This window comes from Schistocerca gregaria, chromosome X, assembly GCF_023897955.1.
Source record: "Schistocerca gregaria isolate iqSchGreg1 chromosome X, iqSchGreg1.2, whole genome shotgun sequence".
NCBI lineage: Eukaryota > Metazoa > Arthropoda > Insecta > Orthoptera > Acrididae > Schistocerca > Schistocerca gregaria.
Window position 1 is genome coordinate 594,641,535 of NC_064931.1, and position 23,182 is coordinate 594,664,716.

At 40.3% G+C, this 23,182-nt stretch overlaps 1 protein-coding gene across 3 annotated transcripts in view; it reads right to left on the reverse strand.

Moving 5' to 3' along the window:
• The window catches only part of LOC126298832 (myrosinase 1-like), a 208,904-nt gene that overhangs the window by 64,471 nt on the left and 121,251 nt on the right, over nt 1-23,182 (reverse strand). For all 3 annotated transcript variants that reach the window (XM_049990310.1, XM_049990308.1, XM_049990309.1), the window contains exons 8-10: nt 8,088-8,227; nt 7,876-8,010; nt 4,484-4,590 (exon numbers count right to left, since the gene is read on the reverse strand). In XM_049990310.1, coding sequence (XP_049846267.1) covers nt 4,484-4,590; nt 7,876-8,010; nt 8,088-8,227 — 382 coding nt within the window. The remainder of the gene's footprint in view (nt 1-4,483; nt 4,591-7,875; nt 8,011-8,087; nt 8,228-23,182) is intronic.

Sequence of the window (23,182 nt, forward strand, 5' to 3'; positions counted from 1 at the left end):
AGTCGGCGCCTCTATAAATGCGAATGTTACGCCTCCGCAAAGGTCTCGTGGAAAGACTGATCATCATACAGAAAATTTGGACAGAGTATTCACAACTCAGCGTGTGCACGATCGTTGCAGCTGTGTTTCATGAACTACTCCGACGGCCGGACACATAGATTCGTGAATACCAGGTGTTAGAGGAAAGGAAATACAGACAAGAGCTCCAGGGGAGAAAACAAGCTCCTTAAGATGAGGCGAAGCAGGCTTACAAAGAATTGCAGTCATCTACATCCATGGCATCTTCTGAGTAGGTAGCTGCAAAGATAATTAAAAAAGTTAGCTTTTTCCCTATGAAAAAGGCAATTACACCCGTACGATCACACATGCGCACATTACATCTTTTAAGGTGTAAAACATTAACGAAATCCATCAGAATCACGCAAGAAGGCAATAAACGGCACAAAAAGAAAACCACCGACGTCAACGTGAAAATAAAAACATCGGAACAACAATTCAGTCATAAAAACACCAAAAGAATGGCTCGAAATCATCTGATGGATCCAAAAACCTCAGTTTCCCACGTAGCCGTTATAGATTTCCAACAGGGAGGCTCGGTTTCGGAAAAATTGGTTTTAAAGAGTCTGAAACACCATTACTTATCGGTTAAAGGAATACCCGAATGGTGAGAAAGTTGAATTGTAGTGGAGATCTTCAAACGCACGCGTACCGGAGGACGACTGTTCAAACCCGTGTCCGGGCATTGAGATTTAGGTTGCCGTGATTTCTCTAAATCACGCCAGGCAAATGCCGGAATGGTACCTCTGAAAGGGCGCGGCCGATTTTCTTCCCCCATTGTCGACACAATCAAAGCTTGTTCTCCGCCTCCAAGGACCTCGATGTCGACACGGCGTTAAACCGAATCTTTCTTTCTTCCTTCCTTCATATGCGATGCTACGACGCATTATCCCTCCATTCTTGTCAGTTAAATAAACTTACTGCGTTTGTACATGGTCGATTAAGATGACTATAACAAGTTCCCTTTATCAGCCTTCTAACAACGTTTCGGAATCCTCCCTTTCATTGCCTCTCTACGGATACACATCGTGTTCTGTGAGGCTCAAGCTACCATCTGTTCTCAGCTTCAAGCTCTAGAGGGCCTATTGTTGTCAGAAAACTTGTTCTGAACGTAGAGCAAGAAATTAAATATTGCTAGGATGCCATTCTCTGTCGCTAATCCTTACATAAACTGGCAAGCCTTTACGACTACTGTTAAGTGCGAAGGAGTTGAGGGATTGTATTTCAGTGAGCACTTCCCGATTTCCATAGTCTGAGAGATCAAACAGTCCACTAAAGAAGGCCATTGAAATAGACACTCAGGGTATATGAAGGTCGAGAGAGAGTCCCGAAATGGGTGGTTCACTTTGAGACCATGATACACCGAGGTTTTGATGCATCCGTTCCAAAACGTTCGTGACAAGTACGAAAACATTGTACACTCTGCTGGAACGAGCAGCGCCACGACCATGGGCAAACGTGCGGCTCTACGTAGATTCAAATACAAACTAAAAAGAACCCAGCAGCATTTTTGGTGGCGAGTGCAAACGCCGTTGCGTAATTTAGAACTAAACGTGGAAATGGTAACATTTTTTGAAGTCAACTGTTCCTCCAAACCAAGACTTAAAGGGTATTTCAGGAGGGGGTGGGAGTTACTATGTTAATGTTCCAGTATAAGAAATGCGTCCTAGGACTATTTCTGTTCCAACACCATGGCGTAGCAATTAGCTGTAAACACACGAAACTCATGAAAAGCTAGGCGGGAATCAATTTCCTGTCGCTCCATAGCGGCTACTGAGAGAGGACTCTGGGACTTCACAGCTGTCCCTTCCTCTACTAGGGAACTGGATTGGACGTTCTCTGCAGAGTCAAGGATTGAAACATTTATTTGGGTATCCTTACGGAATCCTCTTCCATGTTTTTAACTTAATGTAAGAAATAGTGCAATGAACTACCTTAAGATGCTGTTGTAAATTCTCTCCTTAAACATGGCATGGATGCACAGTATATGCCATATAACAGTTGGTGTGTTGTCCTCATGTGCTGCATCAGAAAGGCCTTGGAGCGCATGGTCAGCAATCACCTTGATTAGATTTTCGAAACGAGGTAGCATTTTAATTATTGGGTTGGGTTGTTTGGGGAAGAGACCAAACAGCGAGGTCATCGGTCTCATCGGATTAGGAAAGGAAGTCGGCCATGCCTTTTCAAAGGAACCATCCCGGCATTTACCTGGAGCGATTTAGGGAAATCGCGGAAAACCTAAATCAGGATGGCCGGACGCGGCATTGAACCGTCGTCCTCCCGAATGCGAGTCCAGTGTGCTAACCACTGCACCACATCGCTCGGTTTTTAATTATTATCAATATGATTTCAAAAGATATCTTTCCACCACTGATAAGCCTCCAGCAAGAATGACACGCCGACTGTGTAAAATAATTAAGACACAGAACTGGGTAGGCAAAATAGGTTTGCTATTTTTCATTAAAAGGTCTGTTGTTTTTAACGTTACGCGTCATGTTTTAATCGCTCAGAACGGACAATGAGTGACACCATTTCACATTTAATTTGTGGTCTCTGACAACCGTTTTCGATTAGAAACGTGTTGACTGTCACATGCGACCGACCTGAAAACTATTTCTATAGCGCTTAATATTTTAAAATGAGTTGTGGATGCATATGGTGAGCAGGTCTCGCTTGTCTACTCCATTATTACTGAGCCTTTGTATGGAGCCAGTTCGGTAATGGATGCAAGGTGCACGTATGCAACAGACCATTTTAATTACATTGCCATTGACAGATTCAGAATGGCAAAAGGAAAAGCGCATATGCAACACAGTGCATCATATGCCAGCGAATTATGGCAGGTAGTGACAATCACACTGACTTCGAGGCCTTAGTGACGCACTTCCTTCCTTTCAGCTCATTGACCGTTTAACCCAACTTTGAAGAATGCTATGTAAATGACGTTGGTACTGGTGCCCGGCTTTCAGGAACACAGGCAGATGCACTAGCGCCTCTAGGGACAAGTGATAACCTTAGTAGCAAGGTTTTACCCAGACCCTGATAACTGATTAGGTATCGTAAAACTAATTCTTGTTCTACGAGCGACAACCTCGCGCCTGTGACCCAGAATTTCCTTCCAAGAACTGACCCATACATTGTTTGATATTTTCTACAGCTTTTATTGAGCCTGTCTGTTAACATGATCTGCTATCTTGATGCTTAGCGGCAACAACACTTACCTTCGCAGAATTCTTAGCTTTAGACATTACCGTAAATACTAATACGCCTGATAAATCGTACAAACTAAAATGATCATTCTGTATAATTAGGAGTAAATGCTGCCTCAGATATCTCTGTTAAACGTTGTACATCATAAAATAATATCTGTGCGTCTGTCTCTTGGTTACCTCTACATTGCGTAAATTCAATAATTTTATTCATTATCACGTTGTTACATTTCTTTAAAAAATGTCATTACACCAGTCAAATTACGTACCGTTGAAGAAAATACGGCAGAACAGCAACATCATTAAACTCCTGATTTCCCTTCTTAAATACAACTTTATCAACACCTTCCTTTTCGTGTTTTTATTTTTTTTATTTTTTAAAACATCTATGAAATGTGTTAAAACCTTAGGCTGAAGAGCGGTTTTATACGGTGCCAGTCCACCCCTTTGCGGGTAACTAATATAACAACAAAGAAAGAAGTAATACTTTGACGATATGTACACATATCTGGCGTGTACTGATATCGTAAGTAATGCTCTTGCAGTTGCGTTTTTTTTACATTTGTTCGTTATGCCATACGTTTTATCGTCCATGGCGGCAGTAGAAGTAATAAAAAAACATACAGCCTAATGGCGGCATTGTCATCATTTAAAAATGTGTCTGAGGAGGATACGCAATTCCCCTCGACAACTGCTAAAGTTTGCCAATTTTCTCATGATTGGATATTAGCACATGGAATATATGCACAATATTAGGCAAAGCTTGTTACAGAACGTCATTCGATAAATATTACAATACCCTAAATTTAAGGTATCCTTTGCAGCAAGAAAGTAACTCTTCAGATATACAAACTTACAAACAGAAATGACGACCATGATGGCGTGCATCGATGAATCGGAAGTAAAAAATAAAAAACATTGGAGCAAAACGTGAGTCACAGTAATGACTGTAGCCTAAACTGGACAAAGTGTTTAATATGTAAAAATGTGGCTAATAATTGTATACAAAATGTCTCGTTATATATCACGAAATAACACTGGTATTATTTAGAAAATCCAGAAAGAAATAAAGAAAATGGAAACACAGTAAACACACAACACCCACACAAAGTTCTAATAAACGTGTTCTATGCAAATGACAGAGTGTACAATCTTCATATCATTTGACTAGAAACAAACAAGAGTAAAAGTTATATTTTTATTTTATTTTTACATACGTGTATCCTCGAATCCACTCAAAATTGTCCAACAAGCTCCATACCAAATATCCAAAGACATTGCAATTATCTTCATTAATAGCTGTCGACAGCTCTCGCAGGTAACTCTGCAAAATTAAAATACTGTCTGTGTATCAGGAAAGAAAATGATGTGTCATATAGTTCCATATGTTCAATCAAAACGCAGAAAATCAGTGAGGTAATTAGGTTAGTAATAGTACTCTTGAGATCAGACCAAAATTGAATGACGCAGTTTTGTCAGCTGCAGACATGGTTAGAGATCGTGGCTGTTATATAAAATAAATTGTTAATGGTGTGCAGCAACCAGCCACAAATTTGTTTCAGGTTACTTTATTCAAAAAGTGCCGATACCGGTTTCGAATTTTTTTTACAGTTCGTCATCAGACCGTTTTTTCATGCTTTCATCGAACTGGACGATATCTATCCGGGGCATGACAGAGTAGTCACGTACAGTAGAACGAAGCATGGAAGGACAAATAAGAGATGCAACAGAAGGAAGTTAGCCTGACAGAGATCAATGACCAACAGTGTTGACTTATGTTTGTTATCTATAAAAAGGAGTACTAACAACCACATTGAGATCATTGAGCCGACTGTATGGGGTTAACAAAAAATTGTATCCGTAAGAAAACTGCTGCCAAGGGAGAAAGTGATCGAAAGACGAGGGGCAATTGAAAATAAACACAGACTTACTGATGAAAGGAAGAAATATAAAAAATGAGAAGAAGATGTATAATCAATACCGTATGGAAGACGAGAAACACCGTTGTATAAAACAGGACACCTAGTATACTACATTCTGAATTTAATTTCAAATTATGAAGGCGTTTGTGACACACACAGCCATACTTGAACGACTAGTCAAACGAGGAAAAAAAGATTTCCGTAAGAGTATCATCTTCATACCTGCAGTGACATAGACACAAACAGAAACGATAACGGTAGCCGAATCGATTACCAATTCCTACGGCCCTATTGCTTCGTAGAATAATTTGCTGACAGCCATATAGAAGAACTGAGGTTGTGTCACCAGGAGATTTTTGCAACAGAATGGAAAGCATTCCTGTAAATAATCTGACTCTGAATTAAGTAATTAAGAATTAAAAAATGGGAATACTTTTTCAACAGATGTAGCAGCAGAGGGAAGCTCTTGTCACCATAAAACATAAATAATATGTTATTTCTTGCGGCAGCGATCTCGCTTCCCGCGTACGGGGTCCCGGGTTTGATTCCCGGCAGGGTCAGGGATTTTTCCTGCCTCGAGATGGTTGGGTGTTGTTCTGTCGTCCTCATCATCATCATCATTCATCCTCATTACTGTAGGAGGAAGGCAATGGCAAACCACCTCCGCTAGGACCTTGCCTAGTACAGCGACGCGGATCTCCCGCATCGTCTCCTATGCTCCTCTGGGTATGGGACATCATCATCATTAATATGTTAGAAATCTTCATGATGTACCAGAACAAGTGATAAAGGTGCAGCAATTACGAAAAATGTTACTAACCTCGGAAATTAGTACGCTATTCCTATTTTTTTTAAAGCGAATGTGAGAACCTGCTTTTCATTGCCATAGCTGTTCGCGTGTGGACAGAAGAGGCACGAGTGTAAATGGAAAACAATATTCTTGCCAAGTTTCTCCAGCGACACTGCTCTTTTGACTGAGAATAATGAAGTTCCAGAAAATCTATTAAAATAAATACATAGGATATTTAAAGATAAAATTTGTCTATAAACAAATAAAGATAATAACGAAAAAGACATGAAGAACAGAAGTACCTAAATACCATAAGAGTGGAAAATGAAGTATGGGTAGGTGAGGATCTCCTTAATTACAAAAGATGAGGAAACAATGAATACGTAAAACGACAGCTGAAGAAAGTTATTTTCCTGAAAGGAAACTTACTGATGCAACCACTGATGTGATTAATTTATATCGAGAAGAGCATTATATGAAGGCATTAAATGGCCACTAGCCAATCAGAGAACAAGAGGCTACAAATGTTTTAAATTTTATTATGTACCATGGTGTTACAAATGAAATGGATCTGAAAAATATGAAATGAAAAGATACATGCTAGACTAGACAAAGTGAGAAATCTAACAAAAAGACTGCTTCAGTAGGTGCGATACTTTCCAATTCATCAATAATTAGTCTGTCTGGTAACAAGGAAACTGTGGGCGGTATGACTTGCCTAGGTGACTGAAATATGGCACACAAGTTAGTGTTTACTTCGAGGTAAGTGACAGTAGCATTCACTGATGTCTTGAAGGAGGGAAATAACATTCTATAAATCATTTCATGTAAACTGTAAATAAATACAGTTATTAGCGCCGGAAAAATTTAGACATGTTTTTAGTGCTGAGCACTGGAAGTTCGCGTAGCTCTGAACGTCTACAGCATTTTTAGATTTAGATAATATGAACATGTTGTCTTACTAGATCGCTAATGTCTTTCCTCAGATGTCTTTACAGGCACGAATACTAAATGACTGGCGTTAAGGGGTGGAGGACGTCAAACGGGCCGTCTTGGAGCAGGAGAGATACCACAGGACATTTTAATTTCCACTGTGTATACTTTTACGAATAAACTCATAAAACGTCGTCAGCATGACCGGGAAGGATTCAGGATTCACAAGCATAGCAGTGGAAGTTCAAAAAAAAATAACAAAATAATTTTTTTTTACATGTGAAAGTTCATCATTTTTTCGCTTCTATTGGCTGCGTTTGTTGCTATAGGTACACGTTTCTTCATAAGTAAGAGAGGTTCTTCGACGGATTTTGCACAGCATTCAAACCATACTTACAGGTGTATGAAACTCTAGAAATTATTTAATTATGAAAAAATGAATGTGCTATTACATTTTAAACTTCATGTTTAGAAAAAACTCAAAATTTATAGTTAATTACCTCAATTTTACCACAGTTTTTAATAGATTTGGAACATTCTAGAGTTTCATACACCTGTAAGTATGGTTTGTATGCTGTGCAAAATTCATCAAAGAATCTCTCTTACTTGTGAAGAAAAATGTACCTAAAGCAACATATGCAGCCAATGGTAAGTGAAAAAAGGTGAAATACAAATGTAAAAAAATAAATTATTTCTTATATTTTTAGTCTTCCACCACTATAAGTGTAAATCCTGAATCCTTTCTGGTCATTCTGAAAAAGTTTTATGAATTTATTTTTAAAATTATAGACAGTGGAAATTAAAAATTCGTGTGGTGTCTCTCCTACTCCAAGTCGTCCCTTTTAACGTCCTACCCCCCTTAAACAAAGTTCCTCTCCTTAAGACGGAAAAGACCACGAACATTTGATATCGCACCCACGTACTCAAACGCGCAAAGATTCCAGGTTGTAGATATGCTACTTACTCTATAATAATTTATCCTGTCGATATCATTCAAAGTTCCTCTGTCGGAGAAGCCGTTTTCTGTCACGATTACAGGTGGATTCCCATATTCATCTTTTATCCATCTCAAGATTTTGCGAAATCCCCAGGGCACAACCTGGAACAATGTTAGGGAGGTAGAGATATAAAAAGAAGTACAGGTGCAATGCACACGAAACAGTGATGTTCTCTTACCTTTAAGTAAGCTGAGGCAGCGATAGGCCAGGCTGGGTCGATGTGCAAGCTGACCCCGGAGTCAGGTATGTTGACACCGCCAGGGCCCGGCGTGCAGAGGCGCGTCGTGTAGTGGTTAACGCCCAGGAAGTCTGCCGTACCTGCACCAACGGGAAAAGAGTCAGCGAGGAGAACATGGCCAGGCTTAGCAGGCTCATGCTGATATCGTACTTTTCAGGCATGTCTTATATTCATTTGCAGTTGGTAATTACAATAACGAGTTCCATTAATATTTTTAGCTGTCATTATCCGACACTTCCGTACATTGTACTTCTACGAAATCTCATGGAAAAAACAATCCCCTAAAGGCAGAAATACTCACTTGGCCTTACCGGAGGTTCAGATGGCCTGTGATACCGTTTCAAAAAATAAATTTTGGATAACGATATTAGCTGCAGAAATGTGAAACACGTTAGGTACAGCTGTGCAGCAATATCATACAGGCTGTACTACTGTTTTAAAGCTGTAATATTAGTCTCCGAGCTATGACAAGCTTCTATAAATTTTCAGTAAAGATTTTCTATGGCGTTCATGCAACATTTACCTATTTGTAACAAACTCTCAACAGTTGGAGGAAAAGGTCTTGTGTGGTGGGAAAATTGTAGCTTCGTAGTAACAGTATCATCGTCAATGTACATCTTATTATAGCCATAGATAAAAATGAAGTTAGTTAGGTGCTACAAAAGTGAAGGAAGAATACTGAGAGTCAGGACTCTCATTTAAAAATAGTAAGTTCAGAAATATAAGAAAATAATAGAGCTAGGTACTTAACTATCAAACATCGAAACGTGCGGGATATTAACTATCATCACGTACCAAAAGCACGTTTAACTCTGCTATTTTAAGACTGGAAGTATTTCTACGTCTAGCATAGAAATCTGGCAGCTAAATTAGAGACAAAATGCCTATCGGTCATCTAAACATGAAATAAAATTTCTAAGATCTACCTAATTAAAAGGTAAAAGAAAGGTGCCGCCGAGTGTGCGGCAGGATGTGTCTGTGAAGCAATAAACTCCGGAGAGAACCTAACATAGTAGGGAGAAATGAAAGATGAAAAGTGAGAAGCACCGATAGTCGAAAATAACACTTGCAACATAACGACGTCAGAAAATATAATCTAATAATTACTGTTAGGTTTAGACAACAATTGCTTGTTACGACATGAATTACAGTTTCGATTCCTACACGCCGAGCCGATTCTTTTTCTCAATTATCGCTTTCTAAGTTACACATATCACTCTCTCTCTCTCTCTTTCTCTCTCATCCATTCTGATTTTGTGAGTTTGGGATGCTTTTGGATTTCATTCTTGGCTTTTAATTTCACCCTTAGTAGTCTGCTACTTTCCTTTTATGATAAACTTCTTTTTCTTAATATTGTTTAGTTTCAGTGTACTGTGAATGACTACCATATTATGAGGCGAGATAACGATGGGTGTGTATGTAGTTCAGTATTTCATCCTTGAATTTTTGTTCACTTATGATATAGTCCAACAGATATATTCCTGCGAATTTTCCACGTATTACTTCCTTCATATCTTGTGACTGCGAAATGACATATTTTCCGTGAACTGGCTTCCTTCTTCTTTCACACATTCATTAGTTCCTCTGTCTCCATATGCTGTTGGTGTTTGTTTACAGTCAGTCTTCGGAATTACAATTCAGTCAATTCTATGTTCACAGTAGATTATCCAGTTGCGTATATTCATTTAACAACGACATCGACAAATGTTGTACAACATGTGATTAGTTCCACAACTTTTGAGAATAGGGCTATGCTCAAGAAAATATTTTAGAAGGCTGCATGTCCTGCAGACACACATCCACAGCTTTTAATTCAGCTTTTTTCCATTGCTTGTTGCCCCCTCATGTTGTCAACAATCGCCTTTATATTCAGTTTTCCATTCCACGGGCACAAGGGCGCCTGAAGGTATGAATACCAAAACTACATACAAAATACTGTTATTCTCAAATAACGTTTATTATGAACAGTCCTCTGCAGGTGAACCGTGGTAGCGACGTTCGCAAATTGAACAGCACAAAGAAAACTAACTCACAATGCAATTTATAATTAAAGTTACATTCGGCTTAGAAAGGAATGGCTTACGCAGTTATGAAACTTTATAATAACCTGTCAAATTAAATAAAACGTTTAACAGGCAAGACAGCTCTTTCTAAAACCAATTATACTTGTTGTTATTAAAAATATTGCTATTTTACAGAAAATATCTATTGAGCATGTGTGTGTGTGTGTGTGTGTGTGTGTGTGTGTGTGTGTGTGTGTGTGTGTGCGAGAGATAGAGAGAGAGAGAACATGGTTTGATAGTGTTATAGATTTTCATTAATTGCTTATCTGTAAATGGACAGCTTGCAGTAACGAATAAATTTTAATCACATTTGTAGCTACTGTAAAAATAATGACACGTCCCACATCATAACTGTTGTTGTGGACTTGAGCAGTGGATCAGGTAACTAACTGCAATATCCATTGTGAACGTGCCGAATATACGTATGGAGCCGCCAATGTAAATGTAGTTACTGTACATGCTATAAGCTTCCGTGGAACAATACAGAATTCCACTGACTATGCTACGACGGAGGAGCATTTACGTATACCGACAAGGACACAATTACATCGCTTTCCACTGTCTGCTCATCAGCTTCACTCCTGTTCACAATTCCGCCCCTGAGCTCTGAAACCGTCAGATACGCGCTGTATACACTGTTGACCCGTCACACTACGGAGTTGTGAATAATTACAAAGATTCTAGCTCAAGATAAGCGTTTTATCTGCGACTATTGCTTGAATACACTGTTAACGTTGACCTTTATCAAAGGAAACAAAATAATTCATTTGTTTTCGGCTTCAGATTCTTAACGTTTTTTTGTTTTTTTACCTCGTCAACGATTTGTACCCGTGTTTGAAGTGAGGCACTGCATTGTAATACTTCGTTTCGTTTTCGTTTCACCGCAGAGAGAAATAAGGACAACTCATTTATACAAAACTTATTGAGTCTGTAGTTACGACTACGACATCTTTTACCTACAACACACTACAAATGAAATCAGAGCAGGAACTCATTTTTATAGATAATCCCCAGAAAATGTTAATATTACAGGAAACCCGTCCGAGTAGCCGCGCGCTCGGGCTAGCACGTCGCTTCCGGGATTCGAGGAGGGGCGCCGACACCAGATCGATTTTTCCCAGCGGATTAAAGACATGGGCCAGTATGCCGGCCAGGCTGAAACGGTTTTTAGACGGTTTCCCACGTCCGACTTGGTGAATGCCGGTCTGGTACCCGTGTTCCGTTTCACCATCTCAGTTACACGATTCGCCAACTTTTCGAGATCGTTCTCACAGTTTTACATGGAATAACACTAGACGCCTCCGCCCATGAACCATGGACCTTGCCCTTGGTGGGGCGATACAGATAGTAGTACCGGGGGTGCAACCGCAATGGAGGTGTATCTGCTGAGAGAACAGACAAACGTGTGGTTCCTGGAGAGGAGCAGCTGCCTTTTCAATACTGGCAGGGGCAACAGTGTGGACGATTGACTGATCTGGCCTTGTCACATTAACCAAAACAGCCTTGCTGGACTGGTACTGCGAACGGCTGAAAGCAAGGGGAAGCTACTGACGTAATTTTTCCCGAGGGCGTGCAGCCTTGCTGTATACTTAAATGATGATGGCGTCCTCTTGGTTAAAATATTCCGGAGTTAAAATAGTCCCCCGTTCGGATCTCCGGGCGGGGACTATTCAGGAGGACGTCGTTATCAGGAGAAACAAAACTGGCGGTCTGCGGATCGGAGCACAGAATGTCAGATCCCGTAATAGGGCAGGTAGGTTAGAAAATTTAAAAATGGAAATGGATAGATTAAAGTTAGATATAGTGGGAATTAGTGAAGTTCAATGGCAGGAGGATCAAGACTTCTGGTCAGGTCAATATAGTGTTATAAATACAAAATCAAATAGAGGTAATGCAGGAGTACGTTTAATAAGGAATAAAAAAATAGGAGCGCGTGTACACTACGAACAGCATAGTGAACGCATTATTGTGGCCAAGACAGACACGAAGCTTACGCCTACCACGGTAGTACAAGTATATATGCCAACTAGCTCCGCAGATGGTTCAAATGGCTCTGAGCACAATGGGACTTAACATCTGTGGTCATCAGTCCACTAGAACTTACAACTACTTAAACCTAACTAACCTAAAGACATCACACACATCCATGCCCGAGGCAGGATTCAAACCTGCGACCATAGCGGTCACGCGGTTCCAGACTGAAGCGCCTAGAACCTCACGGCCACACGGGCCGGCGCTCCGCAGATGACAAAGAGATGGAAGAAATGTATGATGAGATAAAAGAGATTATCCAGATACTGAAGGGAGACGAAAATTTAATAGTCATGGGGGACTGGAATTCGATAGTAGGAAAATGAAGAGAAGGAAAAGTTGTGGGTGAATAGGGCATGGGAGTAACGAATGAAAGAGGAAGCCGCCTGGTAGAAATTTGCATAGAGCATAACTTAATCATAGCGAACACTTGGCTTAAGAATCATGAAAGAAGATTGTGTACGTGGAAGAGGCCTGGAGACACTGGAAGGTTTCAAATAGATTATATAATGGTAAGATAGAGATTTAGGGACCAGGTTCTAAATTGTAAGACATTTACAGTGGCAGATGTGGGCTCTGACCACAATCTGTTGGTTATGAACCGTAGATTAAAACCGAAGAAACTGCAAAAAGGAGGGAATTTAAGGAGATAAAACCTGGATAAACTGAAAGAACTAGAGGTTGTAGAGAGCTTCAAGGAGAGCATTAGGGAACGATTGACAAGAACGGGGGAAAGAAATACAGTAGAAGATGAATGAGTAGCTTTGAGAGATGAAATAGTGAAGGCAGCAGAGGTTCAAGTGGGTAAAACGACGAGGCCTAGTAGAAATCCTCGGGTAACACAAGAGATATTGAATTTAATTGATGGAAGGAGAAAATATAAAAATGAAATAAATGAAGCAGGCAAAAAGAAATACAAACATCTCTAAACCGAGATCGACTGGAAGTGCAAAATGGCTAGGCACGGTTGGCTGGAGGATAAATATAAGGATGTAGAGGCATATATCAGGAGGGGTAAGATAGATACTGCCTACAGGAAAATTAAAGAGACCTTTGGAGAAAAGAGAACCACTTGTATGAATATTAAGAGCTCAGATGGGAAACCAGTACTAAGCAAAGAAAGGAAAGCAGAAAGGTGGATGGAGTGTATAGAGGGTCTATACAAGGGCGATGTACTTGAGGTCAATATTATGGAGATGCAAGAGGACGTAGATGAAGATGAAATGGAAGATAAGATACTGCGTGAAGAGTTTGACAGAGCACTAAAATACCCAAATCGAAACAAATCCCCAGGAGTAGAAAACATTCCATTAGAACTACTGATAGCCTTCTTTACAGACTCTTTCAAATTATGAATGTGGCAGGGGTAAAATACAGGGAGAGAAAGGCTATTTAACTTTTGTACAGAAGCCATATGGCAGTGATAAGAGTCGATGGGCATGAAAGGGAAGCACTGGTTGTGAAGGGAGTGAGACAGGGTTCTAGCGTATCTCCGATGTTTTTCAATCTATATATTGAGCAAGCAGTAAAGGAAACAAAAGAAAAATTCGGAGTAGGGATTAAAATCCATGGAGAAGAAATAAAAACTTTGAGGTACGATGATGGCATTGCAATTCTGTCAGAGCAGGTAGAATGAGGCAGCTGGTACCTCACTTTTCAGTCAGCCTGTTAAAACAGGAACATATTTGCCTTTTTATGTTCGGATAGGAGTATTTTTCCCCTAGTTCCCTTCTTTTCCCTGTACAGCTTATTATGTCACTCATATGAAAATAACTTTGTAGATAAGTAAAATTTTGATAGTTTGCCTCTGTGACCGAGCGGTTCTAGGCGCTTCAGTCCGGAACCGCGCTGCTGCTACGGTCGTAGGTTCAAATCTTGCCTCGGGCATGAATGTGTGTAATGTCCTTCGGTTAGTTAGGTTTAAGTAGTTCTAAGTCTAGGGGACTGATGACCTCCGATGTTACGTCCCATAGTGCTTAGAGCCATAACCATTTTGATAGTATACTTATGTGAAACTTAAACAGCGCAGAACTAACTTATACGTCAGACTGCATTGTACGTTCAGAAAAATTTTGCATGTGCTTCAGCACCACAACACAGGGCTCTCAAAACCCTTCTGACGATAACGGAGACACTTTACAGCATATTTCTCCGCGCGACGTTACTTTTTAAACTATGTTTTCGCCTCACCCCGGAAATTACGGGGGTATTTCACATGTACAAGTTGAGTTACTTTGAACGGATGAAGATATCAAGAAATTTGTCAAGGATGTTTGATATCGCGATCGTAGGAATATATTCTAAAAATTTCAGCCATTTGCTGTGGTCAGCCGACTTGGAATATGCGGCTCGGTTTTCGTACCCAAAACCTAAGTTTTCCGGGTTTTTACAGGAAGCTCCCTGGACTAAATGGTGCCTCCATAATCACCTTAGGGCGCACAACAGGCCACATATAATTAAAAAAGAACCAACGGATTTTCTCGATTTGGGTGAGGTGGAGGACGTGTGTAATGTTCAAACTTTGATCCTGTACTATAGGATAGTTACAGTAAGGCGAGCCTTCATTTGGGTACGCAAATGTATCCTAGTCCAATAGCTATCCGAAACACTTGACCCTACCTCTCTATAGCCAACAGAACCCGAGGTATGAACCCAGAAAAATCCCGTTTTATGTGCGGCGTTTTGGAGCTATTTGGGTAGCACACGCTGTCGCATGCGTACCAATATGTGTCATTCTGCTGGTAACTAAGCCATGTGGGAACCCACAGAACGATATACTTGTGTTTCGATATGTTATATCGCCGCATGTATTTACCGAGTGTGAAAATGCGGGGACACATTGTTGTGAGTCAGCAATCATAACCTTTGACATGTGGGAAACGGTAAAACCATAGGCTACCGCCATACAGTCTCCAAAAGCCGTGAAGTTTGTCTTAACCGCCTGTGCACTTACCACACTCCGTTACTACATGGCTATCACTTAGTACTTCGGTCCGAGTTCCCATCTGTAGGTAATGCTAGTACCATGGTCCTCTCAATGAAACATTTTTTTAAATTTCGTTTCTGGTCAACTAAGCGCCGCAACAGGATAACTACTTATTTCTCTTTTCCATAAAACTTCTCCAAAACTCTGATTATCTCAGAATGAAATCTTTTTCTTTCGTAAGGCAATTTGACTCTTGTTGTTTTTCTGTTTCCTATTTGTTCCTGAGAAACTCTGAATTTCTTGACTTATAGTACGAATTTTTCTCTACTGTGTAGGGTTTCCTGTTCAATCTTCATATTTTAAGTCCATTTCTGTTTTGCCTCACCAGCCATTTTCTTTGTCTGTTTCCCTTTTTCGGGAGTATGATTAGCTTTCCTTTGTTAATCTAACTTTCCCCATTCTCTCTAGAAATTTTGTCTCAGAAATGAACCCCGTAAATTCGCTTTAAAACCGCTAGCGGGTCTAGTGACATCATCTCCGCATTCGCCGTCTCCGTACCCTCGGAGACTCCATTCCCCAGCCTCCGCCGCTGCCCAGGTTACCGACAACACGTCAGTCGATTTTGTCGCCGGCTACAACTATATTGCACCAGCATGGAAAAGAAATGAGGACTAGCGGAATTGCCGCTAAACTCACAACGGTCGGACGTGACGGTCTACCCATACAATAAATGAAAGTGTCACGCTGCAGTTTTCTGTCTGCATGTGGAGGCTAATCTCAGGAACTACTGTAGCGATTTTGATACGGTTTTCACTAACAGATACACTGACTGACGAAGAAGATTTGTATATAAAGCACTCCGTCTTCAGGCCACGAGTGACCTACCGGGACCATCCGACCGCCGTGTCAACCTCAGTGGAGGGTGCGGATAGGAGGGGCGTGGGGTCAGCACACCGCTCTCCCGGCCGTTATGATGGTATTCTTGACCGAAGCCGCTACTATTCGGTCGCGTAGCTCCTCAATTGGCATCACGAGGCTGGGAGCACCCCGAAAAACGGCAACAGCGCATGGCGGCCTGGATGGTCACCCATCCAAGTGCCTACCACGCCCGACAGCGCTTAACTTTGGTGATCTCACGGGAACCGGTATACCCACCGCGGCAAGGCCGTTGCCAAGATTTGTGTATGTATAATTTATTTTAAAAGTTTATTTGACACTTAAATAGGGAAGCTATAGTCACAGTATATAAAATTTTTTATTTAGAAAGAAAGGGTTACATAACCGGTTTCAACGAACTGCGTTCTCCTTTTCAAATGTAAAAACATCAGTTGGAGAATATATAATCTCCAACTAATATATATTCTTTAACTGATGCTTTTAGATTTGAAAATGACGACTTAGTTAGTTGAAACCGGTATTATAACCCTTTCTTTTTAAATAAAAAACCTATATACTGTGACTATGGCTTCATTATCGGAGTTTCAAATAGAGAGCGAGAGAGAGAGAGAGAGAGAATTTCAATATAACGTTTTCGATGAGTGCGCTGTACATTTATTTTATATATGCTCCCTATTCAGAGAAATTCTAACAATTACTTCGACGTACAGACACATTCGACAAGTTACCGAATTTGACACAACAGTACAAGAGAACAGGATATGAGGATTAGGTGGTTTCTCTGAATAGTGGCAAAATATTCAATTAAATGTACAACGGCCTTCTAAAAATTACAGAAATGAATGATACGCCACACAACTCACTATTAGCATATGAATGCAAGTTACCGTGACAGAAAGAATATAAAATCTGACGCACTTGATCTGTTAGTATACAGAGTGGTCAGAAACTGACTAAAAAGCTTGTGAGGGTATTGCAGAGTGGATTGTGCTGAGAAACAATTGTTAAGAAAGAAACTCGATACGTTGCCCCGTTTCCGAGTTATTTAGCATTGAAGTTAGCCAATCAGGCCGTTCCGCGCGCAAATTCAAGCGGTCCGCCATAGACGGCGTCGCCGAATGTGTTCTCCGTTTGGTTTCTTAAAACCGAACAATAGATTGATTCAGTAATTCGAAATAGAACGGTAGTAAAGATCTCACCCCAGACAAAGGCTTAGCAGTCTCGTGCGTTATCAACTACGTTATGAGAACAACTGACACTAATTGTATCTGGCGGGCCGCTTGAACTTGAGCGCGCAACGTCCTGGTTGGCTGGCTTCAATGCTAATTAACATGGATTGGCGCCACGTATTGAATTTATTTCTGAACAATTATTTCTCAGCACACTAAGCCTTTCAGACTGTTCGTGACTACCCTGTATATAAGCAGTCTCGTTTCATTAATGTTATGCATAACATTTTACCTTACGCAAAGCTTTAAAATGTCTGTTACTAGCTATATGAGTGAAGAACCGGTACGGTGTCATTTGAAGACGGTCACGAGTAAAGCGAAAATGCTGTATTGTTGGTTATCGGAACTTCAAGAAATTCCCGAGAGACGTTGGTCCGCCAAACTAAGCGTTACTTGGAGCCCGTTCGAAATGGTCATTAAATCTTAATAGCGTTATATCATAGTATTACATAAATATCTGAATAGTATCGGCGTCAGTTAATATAAGTCATAAGTATTTAAAAGATCATTGTTACCGTGAACCAATAAAATGACATCCAAAAAATTAGAGGCCAAACGACTGCGACGCTCGACAGCTACCAAACCCGCAGCACTGAAGTTCCTCTCTATAGATCCGCTTGAGGCTGCAATACACAGTACGCTCTTAGCAACAAGTGCCAGAGAAGGTACTGTCTTTTCATGTTCGTTTCAACTTCCAAGACTATCAGGTTCTGCTTCTGCATCATTTTTTAAAGCGGCGTTGGAGAGGTACAACGAATTTTTGCGGATATATTCCCATGGTTCAGACCTTTGGAACTTCAACGGATGCGGCGATTTCGTTGGGTCTGGTATACTTTCGTGTGAACCACGAGTAACTAGAAAGAGCGTAGGTCGCATTTTGTACCAACATTGACTCACAATTATGTTGCAAGAGCGTAGAATAATAGGCGTACATATGGTAGTTGCTCACTTACCTGAAATATTCATACACCGAGCACCAACCTCTTTGAAAACACTATCTCTGCCTTCACTGCTCGGCATAAAAAAAAAATCACGATATAGAGGACACAAAGCTGTTACGATCTTGTGATATAAGTGCCGTTTAATACTATCATTCTTTCCGTCCATGTAACTTCTGAATCTTAACTTAAGTATTGTCTTGGCATGACTATGTAATTCATCAAGTGCCCATCAAGTGCTCATCCAGACGTGTATACCGCCAGAGAAGTACCAAATGGAGAGTAGGATATTTGCCTGGTTCTAGAAAATCGCCAGCTTCTCTGATTGAGAAACATGATAAGCTCATTTATGGTCTGCTCATCTATATTCTGAAGTGTATTTAGTTCTTTTTGTGGGGGCAGCTGCTTAATTTTGATCAGATTATCACCTGCTGAACCCGTACTGTCTAACAAAGTGTTCCATCGGTCTTCGATCTCTTATCTGAGTGATTTTTTGAGTCTGGTTGGAAGACCAACACTTTTAAAATACCCTACTAGTGCTTTATACACGTTAATTAAGTCTGCTGCTTAAGTTAATTCTGTCTGCGATGCTAAAAAGTCCACCTTAAAGATATGTTTGAGCAAGATGCTAAGACAATGACAAGCGAAAGAACGTCTAGTGAATGTTAGATCCTTGATCTGCAGCGAAAAGTGCTGTGCTGACTTAATTCAGTTCTGGGGGGGGGGGGGGGGGGGGAGGGAGGGAGGGAGGGAGGGGGGAGAGGTAACCATACTCTGTTCTCCATACTCCATATGCCACGCATCACTAATAGTGGATACAGTCACATTAGTGTTGGTTGTTTTACGGGCATCGGCCATAGTTGTATCAGTTTGGGAAGTACTCATTTCCGCTAATAGGCGCAGTAACTTGTGGACCAGCAACTTTTTAACAGCATCCGCAATGGAAATAACTTTATTCTTAATCGTTGACGGATGAGGTAGTCTAGCCTGCACGTCGGCTTCATAATGCACTTCAGCTGCTACAGGTATGAGCACCTAGGCTACGTTTTTGAAATCGCAGTTATGAACCGTACTGAAAAGTCCAAGATCCTTGCAGCTTGTTAGTGCCATCTGATCCCGAGAGTCGGTCATTTTCACCCTGTCAGCGTCCCACAACAAAGCAAGGTCAAGCACTCAACTTCCGTATTATGTCACAGCTAATCTTACACTCCAGCACGCTTCAGTAAGAGATAAGGAGTCTACGAGTAGGAAGGGACCCTACTCAAACCCGACATACTCTGGACGCAGAGAAGCCAGTACAGACTGCCATAACAGTGGCGCCTTGATTTCTTATGTATGCAACCCTCAACATTGGCTTCATACTTACTCCGTTTCTGATCCCTAGCATATCCCCACGCTGCTGCATTCTGCGTAAGGTTCTTCATCTCTACATAATTACTGCGACCTATGTCCATTTGAACCTGATTAATGAATTAAAGCCTGGAGTCACTCTATAGTTTTAACACCCCACCCTTCTCTTTCCCTTGGTGGCTCAGAATGTGTTCCATCAATATATTCCCCCATTTAGTTAGTTTCTGCCACAAAGCTCTCTTGCGATGTAGTAAGCTACAGTAGATATTCTTTCTGTCAGCATTTTTCTCTAGCACCACATTTCAAGAACTTCTGTTCTCTTCCTCTATATACTGTTTGTCATCTACATTTCACCTCTATAAAAAGTTATGCTGTAGACATGTTGTTTCAGAATATAATTCCTAAATTTGTATAAGATCTTAACAAATTTCTCTTCTTCCGAAAATATTGTCTTGAAAGAATATTATTTCTTTTTTTTCCAACCACCCTCTTGAATGCTCGACGGTGCCTGTCCGTCACTACTAAGGTCTGTCTGGTCTTGGTTTTGTTATGGATGTTTCTTCGCGTTGCTACTCTACAATCGCATCACCAACAGTCGAAACTTCAGAAATGTATCTAACTGATCTGCTATTCAGGTGACGTCCAGTGACCATTCCACGTCCGAAGTTACTAATCTCTCCTGACCAACTCATTCTGGTGTTATTGCTTGACTACTAACAACACGATACCCCAATCGCCTTTAATGTTGATGGGTTGGCCTCCATTAACATCTATTGATCATTTCCTCATTATATACGGGTGTAGGGATAGTTTCCATCAGGTATTGTATGTTTCAAAAGCATTAGTAAGACGAATTCAGAAATCAAGGTCTTTTTAAACAGAAAACGAAGGTAGTAAGACGAATTCAGAAATCAATGTCTTCTTAAACGGAAATCGAAGGAAGGTCACTATATGACACAAAGCTACAGGAAATAGATGGAGATGAACTCTGAATGAGTAGAAGAGCGAATTGGTGAAACAATGTATCGACTCAGAAACACACTAGACGAATTTGTACTGTCTTTTCATTCACTGGATATATATTTTCTGTGGTTTAGTCTTGGAACTTCAGTCATTTAGAGACTTGTCCATTCTTTCTTCCTCGGCGCTTTTGTTCTTATTGTATTTTTTTGTTGACACGGTTTGTTTTTTCACGTGAAGAGTGTTTTACTAACAAAATCGTCTCTAGAGGTTCTATGCAGCATGTTATATCATCAGATCCTTGTCTCGCAGAATTTTATTCCTCACATCTGTGTGAAAAAATGTTACAGGTACATTTTATGACTGAACGAATGTTATCTACACATTGCTGTGGGATTTAGGTTCGATATAGATTTACTACCACTATACATCGTAAATGATGCTGGATATTACATGTATTTTTACATTGATGAAAAATATTAAATATGAGGAAAAGACAAGAAAACTGACGCCCATTTTCTTTCATAAATGTTGCAACCTAAAGAGCAAATGTGGCTTTAAGCGTCGTACTAACGTTATTTTTGAAGAAAAATACTATTGTTTTACGGGTGTAAGTAGGTATCAATGTTAACCCTCCTTTTTTGTTTTGTTTTTGATCAGCATCCCTTCAACTAGAAGTTCCTGTAATACAGCTAAAAGAGTAAAAGGACTGTTCATCTCCAAAAGGGCTTGCTCTATAATTATGTATAAGTATTTACATGATTTTTACGTTGAGATACAAGCTTCTTCTCTTTCCGTAATGCGGAATTTATAGTAATCGGTAAGATATTATTTATTGAGAATCGTGGAAGCGATTCGCCATATTTTCTGTGATGAATGGACGAGAATAACATCCCTGAAATCTTACGAAATTTATTGCCTGTATTCGATTCAGGTACCCTACGTCTTGTTGCTCCACAGCTCTCTCTATAATAACGAAGATCTACCGATACTTATACACCCAAATATTTTTCATTAAATAATAGTTATTACTGATGCACGGACACGTTTGCATGCTACTACGTGCAAACATTCTTTGTCAGACCTGCACTATTCATTATTTTCAATGATTTAATTTTGTGAAATGCAAACAACTCCAAGGTACAGAATAGCTAAGCAAGTGAAGGGGTTTGAGAAGTACTGAAACAGTTGAAATATCAGTCGTAATTAATAAATCCCTCAACACGTGTAGTCATTTAGTTAGACGCTTGTGTAGTAGTCATATTTCAGTTAGCGTTAGTTTTATCTTCTTTCTTGGGTGGAGACGAGAGTCATGATATTTTAGTTTGAAAGTTCTCCTGTAACCCCACTTTAAAATCCAGTCACTTTACCTCCAACAATTGTTTCTCAAAATGGAAATCTCTTTACAACTTCGTTTGCATATCCCAATGGTCCTCTTCATTCATCGATATCATTTTATCTTAAAAGTTTCTGGCCTAATTGCATAATATCCTGGTGTTATCCATATGCTTGGTGTTGCATAATAAATGGAATATTTTAACGAATAACAGTGTGGGCCTCGCCTAAAACCGTATTATATTACAATCTAGAATAATCCCGTTGTATTCTCCAAAAGATATTAATGAGTCCGTTGTAGTTTTTGTCCGATATTGTCAGGAAAGAAGACAACTGTAACTGGACTCATCGTATTTAACAGATTTTGCCTAAGGTTTAAGTTTAAATTACATTTTCAGAAAGCAACTGACAAGGTAACTGCTTACTTTCCTGTTAATCGTAAAAGTAGATTAAGTATTTTACGAGACACTCTAAAGAATTCTGAGCCTGTGCAACGCCCGGTGATTTATAGCGCGTATTTCTCTTGACTGCAGTGTAACAAAGGTGTTAAGATAAAATCGACTTAAAGAGGCACATGTAAAATGAGAACTGTAAATGTGAATGATTCCTTGACTGACTTATTGTCCTGTTTTCAAATGATCCGCTGAGTTTATTAACACTATTTGAACATGACACAGTGATTAAATTCACAGGTAGTACCATGTCGTCCGAACAAGACACAGCCAGGACAAAAGCACTACAGGGGCAAAGATGCGAGCTGCTGTCAGTGCCATAGAGATTCGCCACTTGCGAGTTACACCAGCGCCACTGAGGATGATGATATCGATTTCGTCTCGGCCAATTGCCGGCCGAGTACAATCCGCCAATGACCGGACGGCACCGGTCAGAATCCTACTCGGAAGGCAGAAGAGCAGCTCTCGCCCATTTGCTTACAGATCATCGTCCACAGCTGACTTAGACAGGAAACGTCATATAGTGGACTCTTAGAGATGGGCAGACAGTTGTCAGTTGGATTTGCTATGTACTGTGAAGCTTACCGACGATTATTTGCACTTAGCCACAGAGGTCCTTCTTTTTTGTGTTATATTACATGCAGTGTTGCAGACTTGATCACTCAACTAGTCACAAAGATAAGTAAACCATTTTAACTCATTTGCGTGATTTTGTTACTAATTTGTTGGAGTGTTGTAGAACCTTCGTTTCTTATTCTGTTACCTGACCCTGGGGCATAGCTCCGTAATAGTGGCAAGGAGAAATTGTCTTAGCGGTGTGCTGCTCCAGAAGCCGTTTCACGAACTCTCGAACT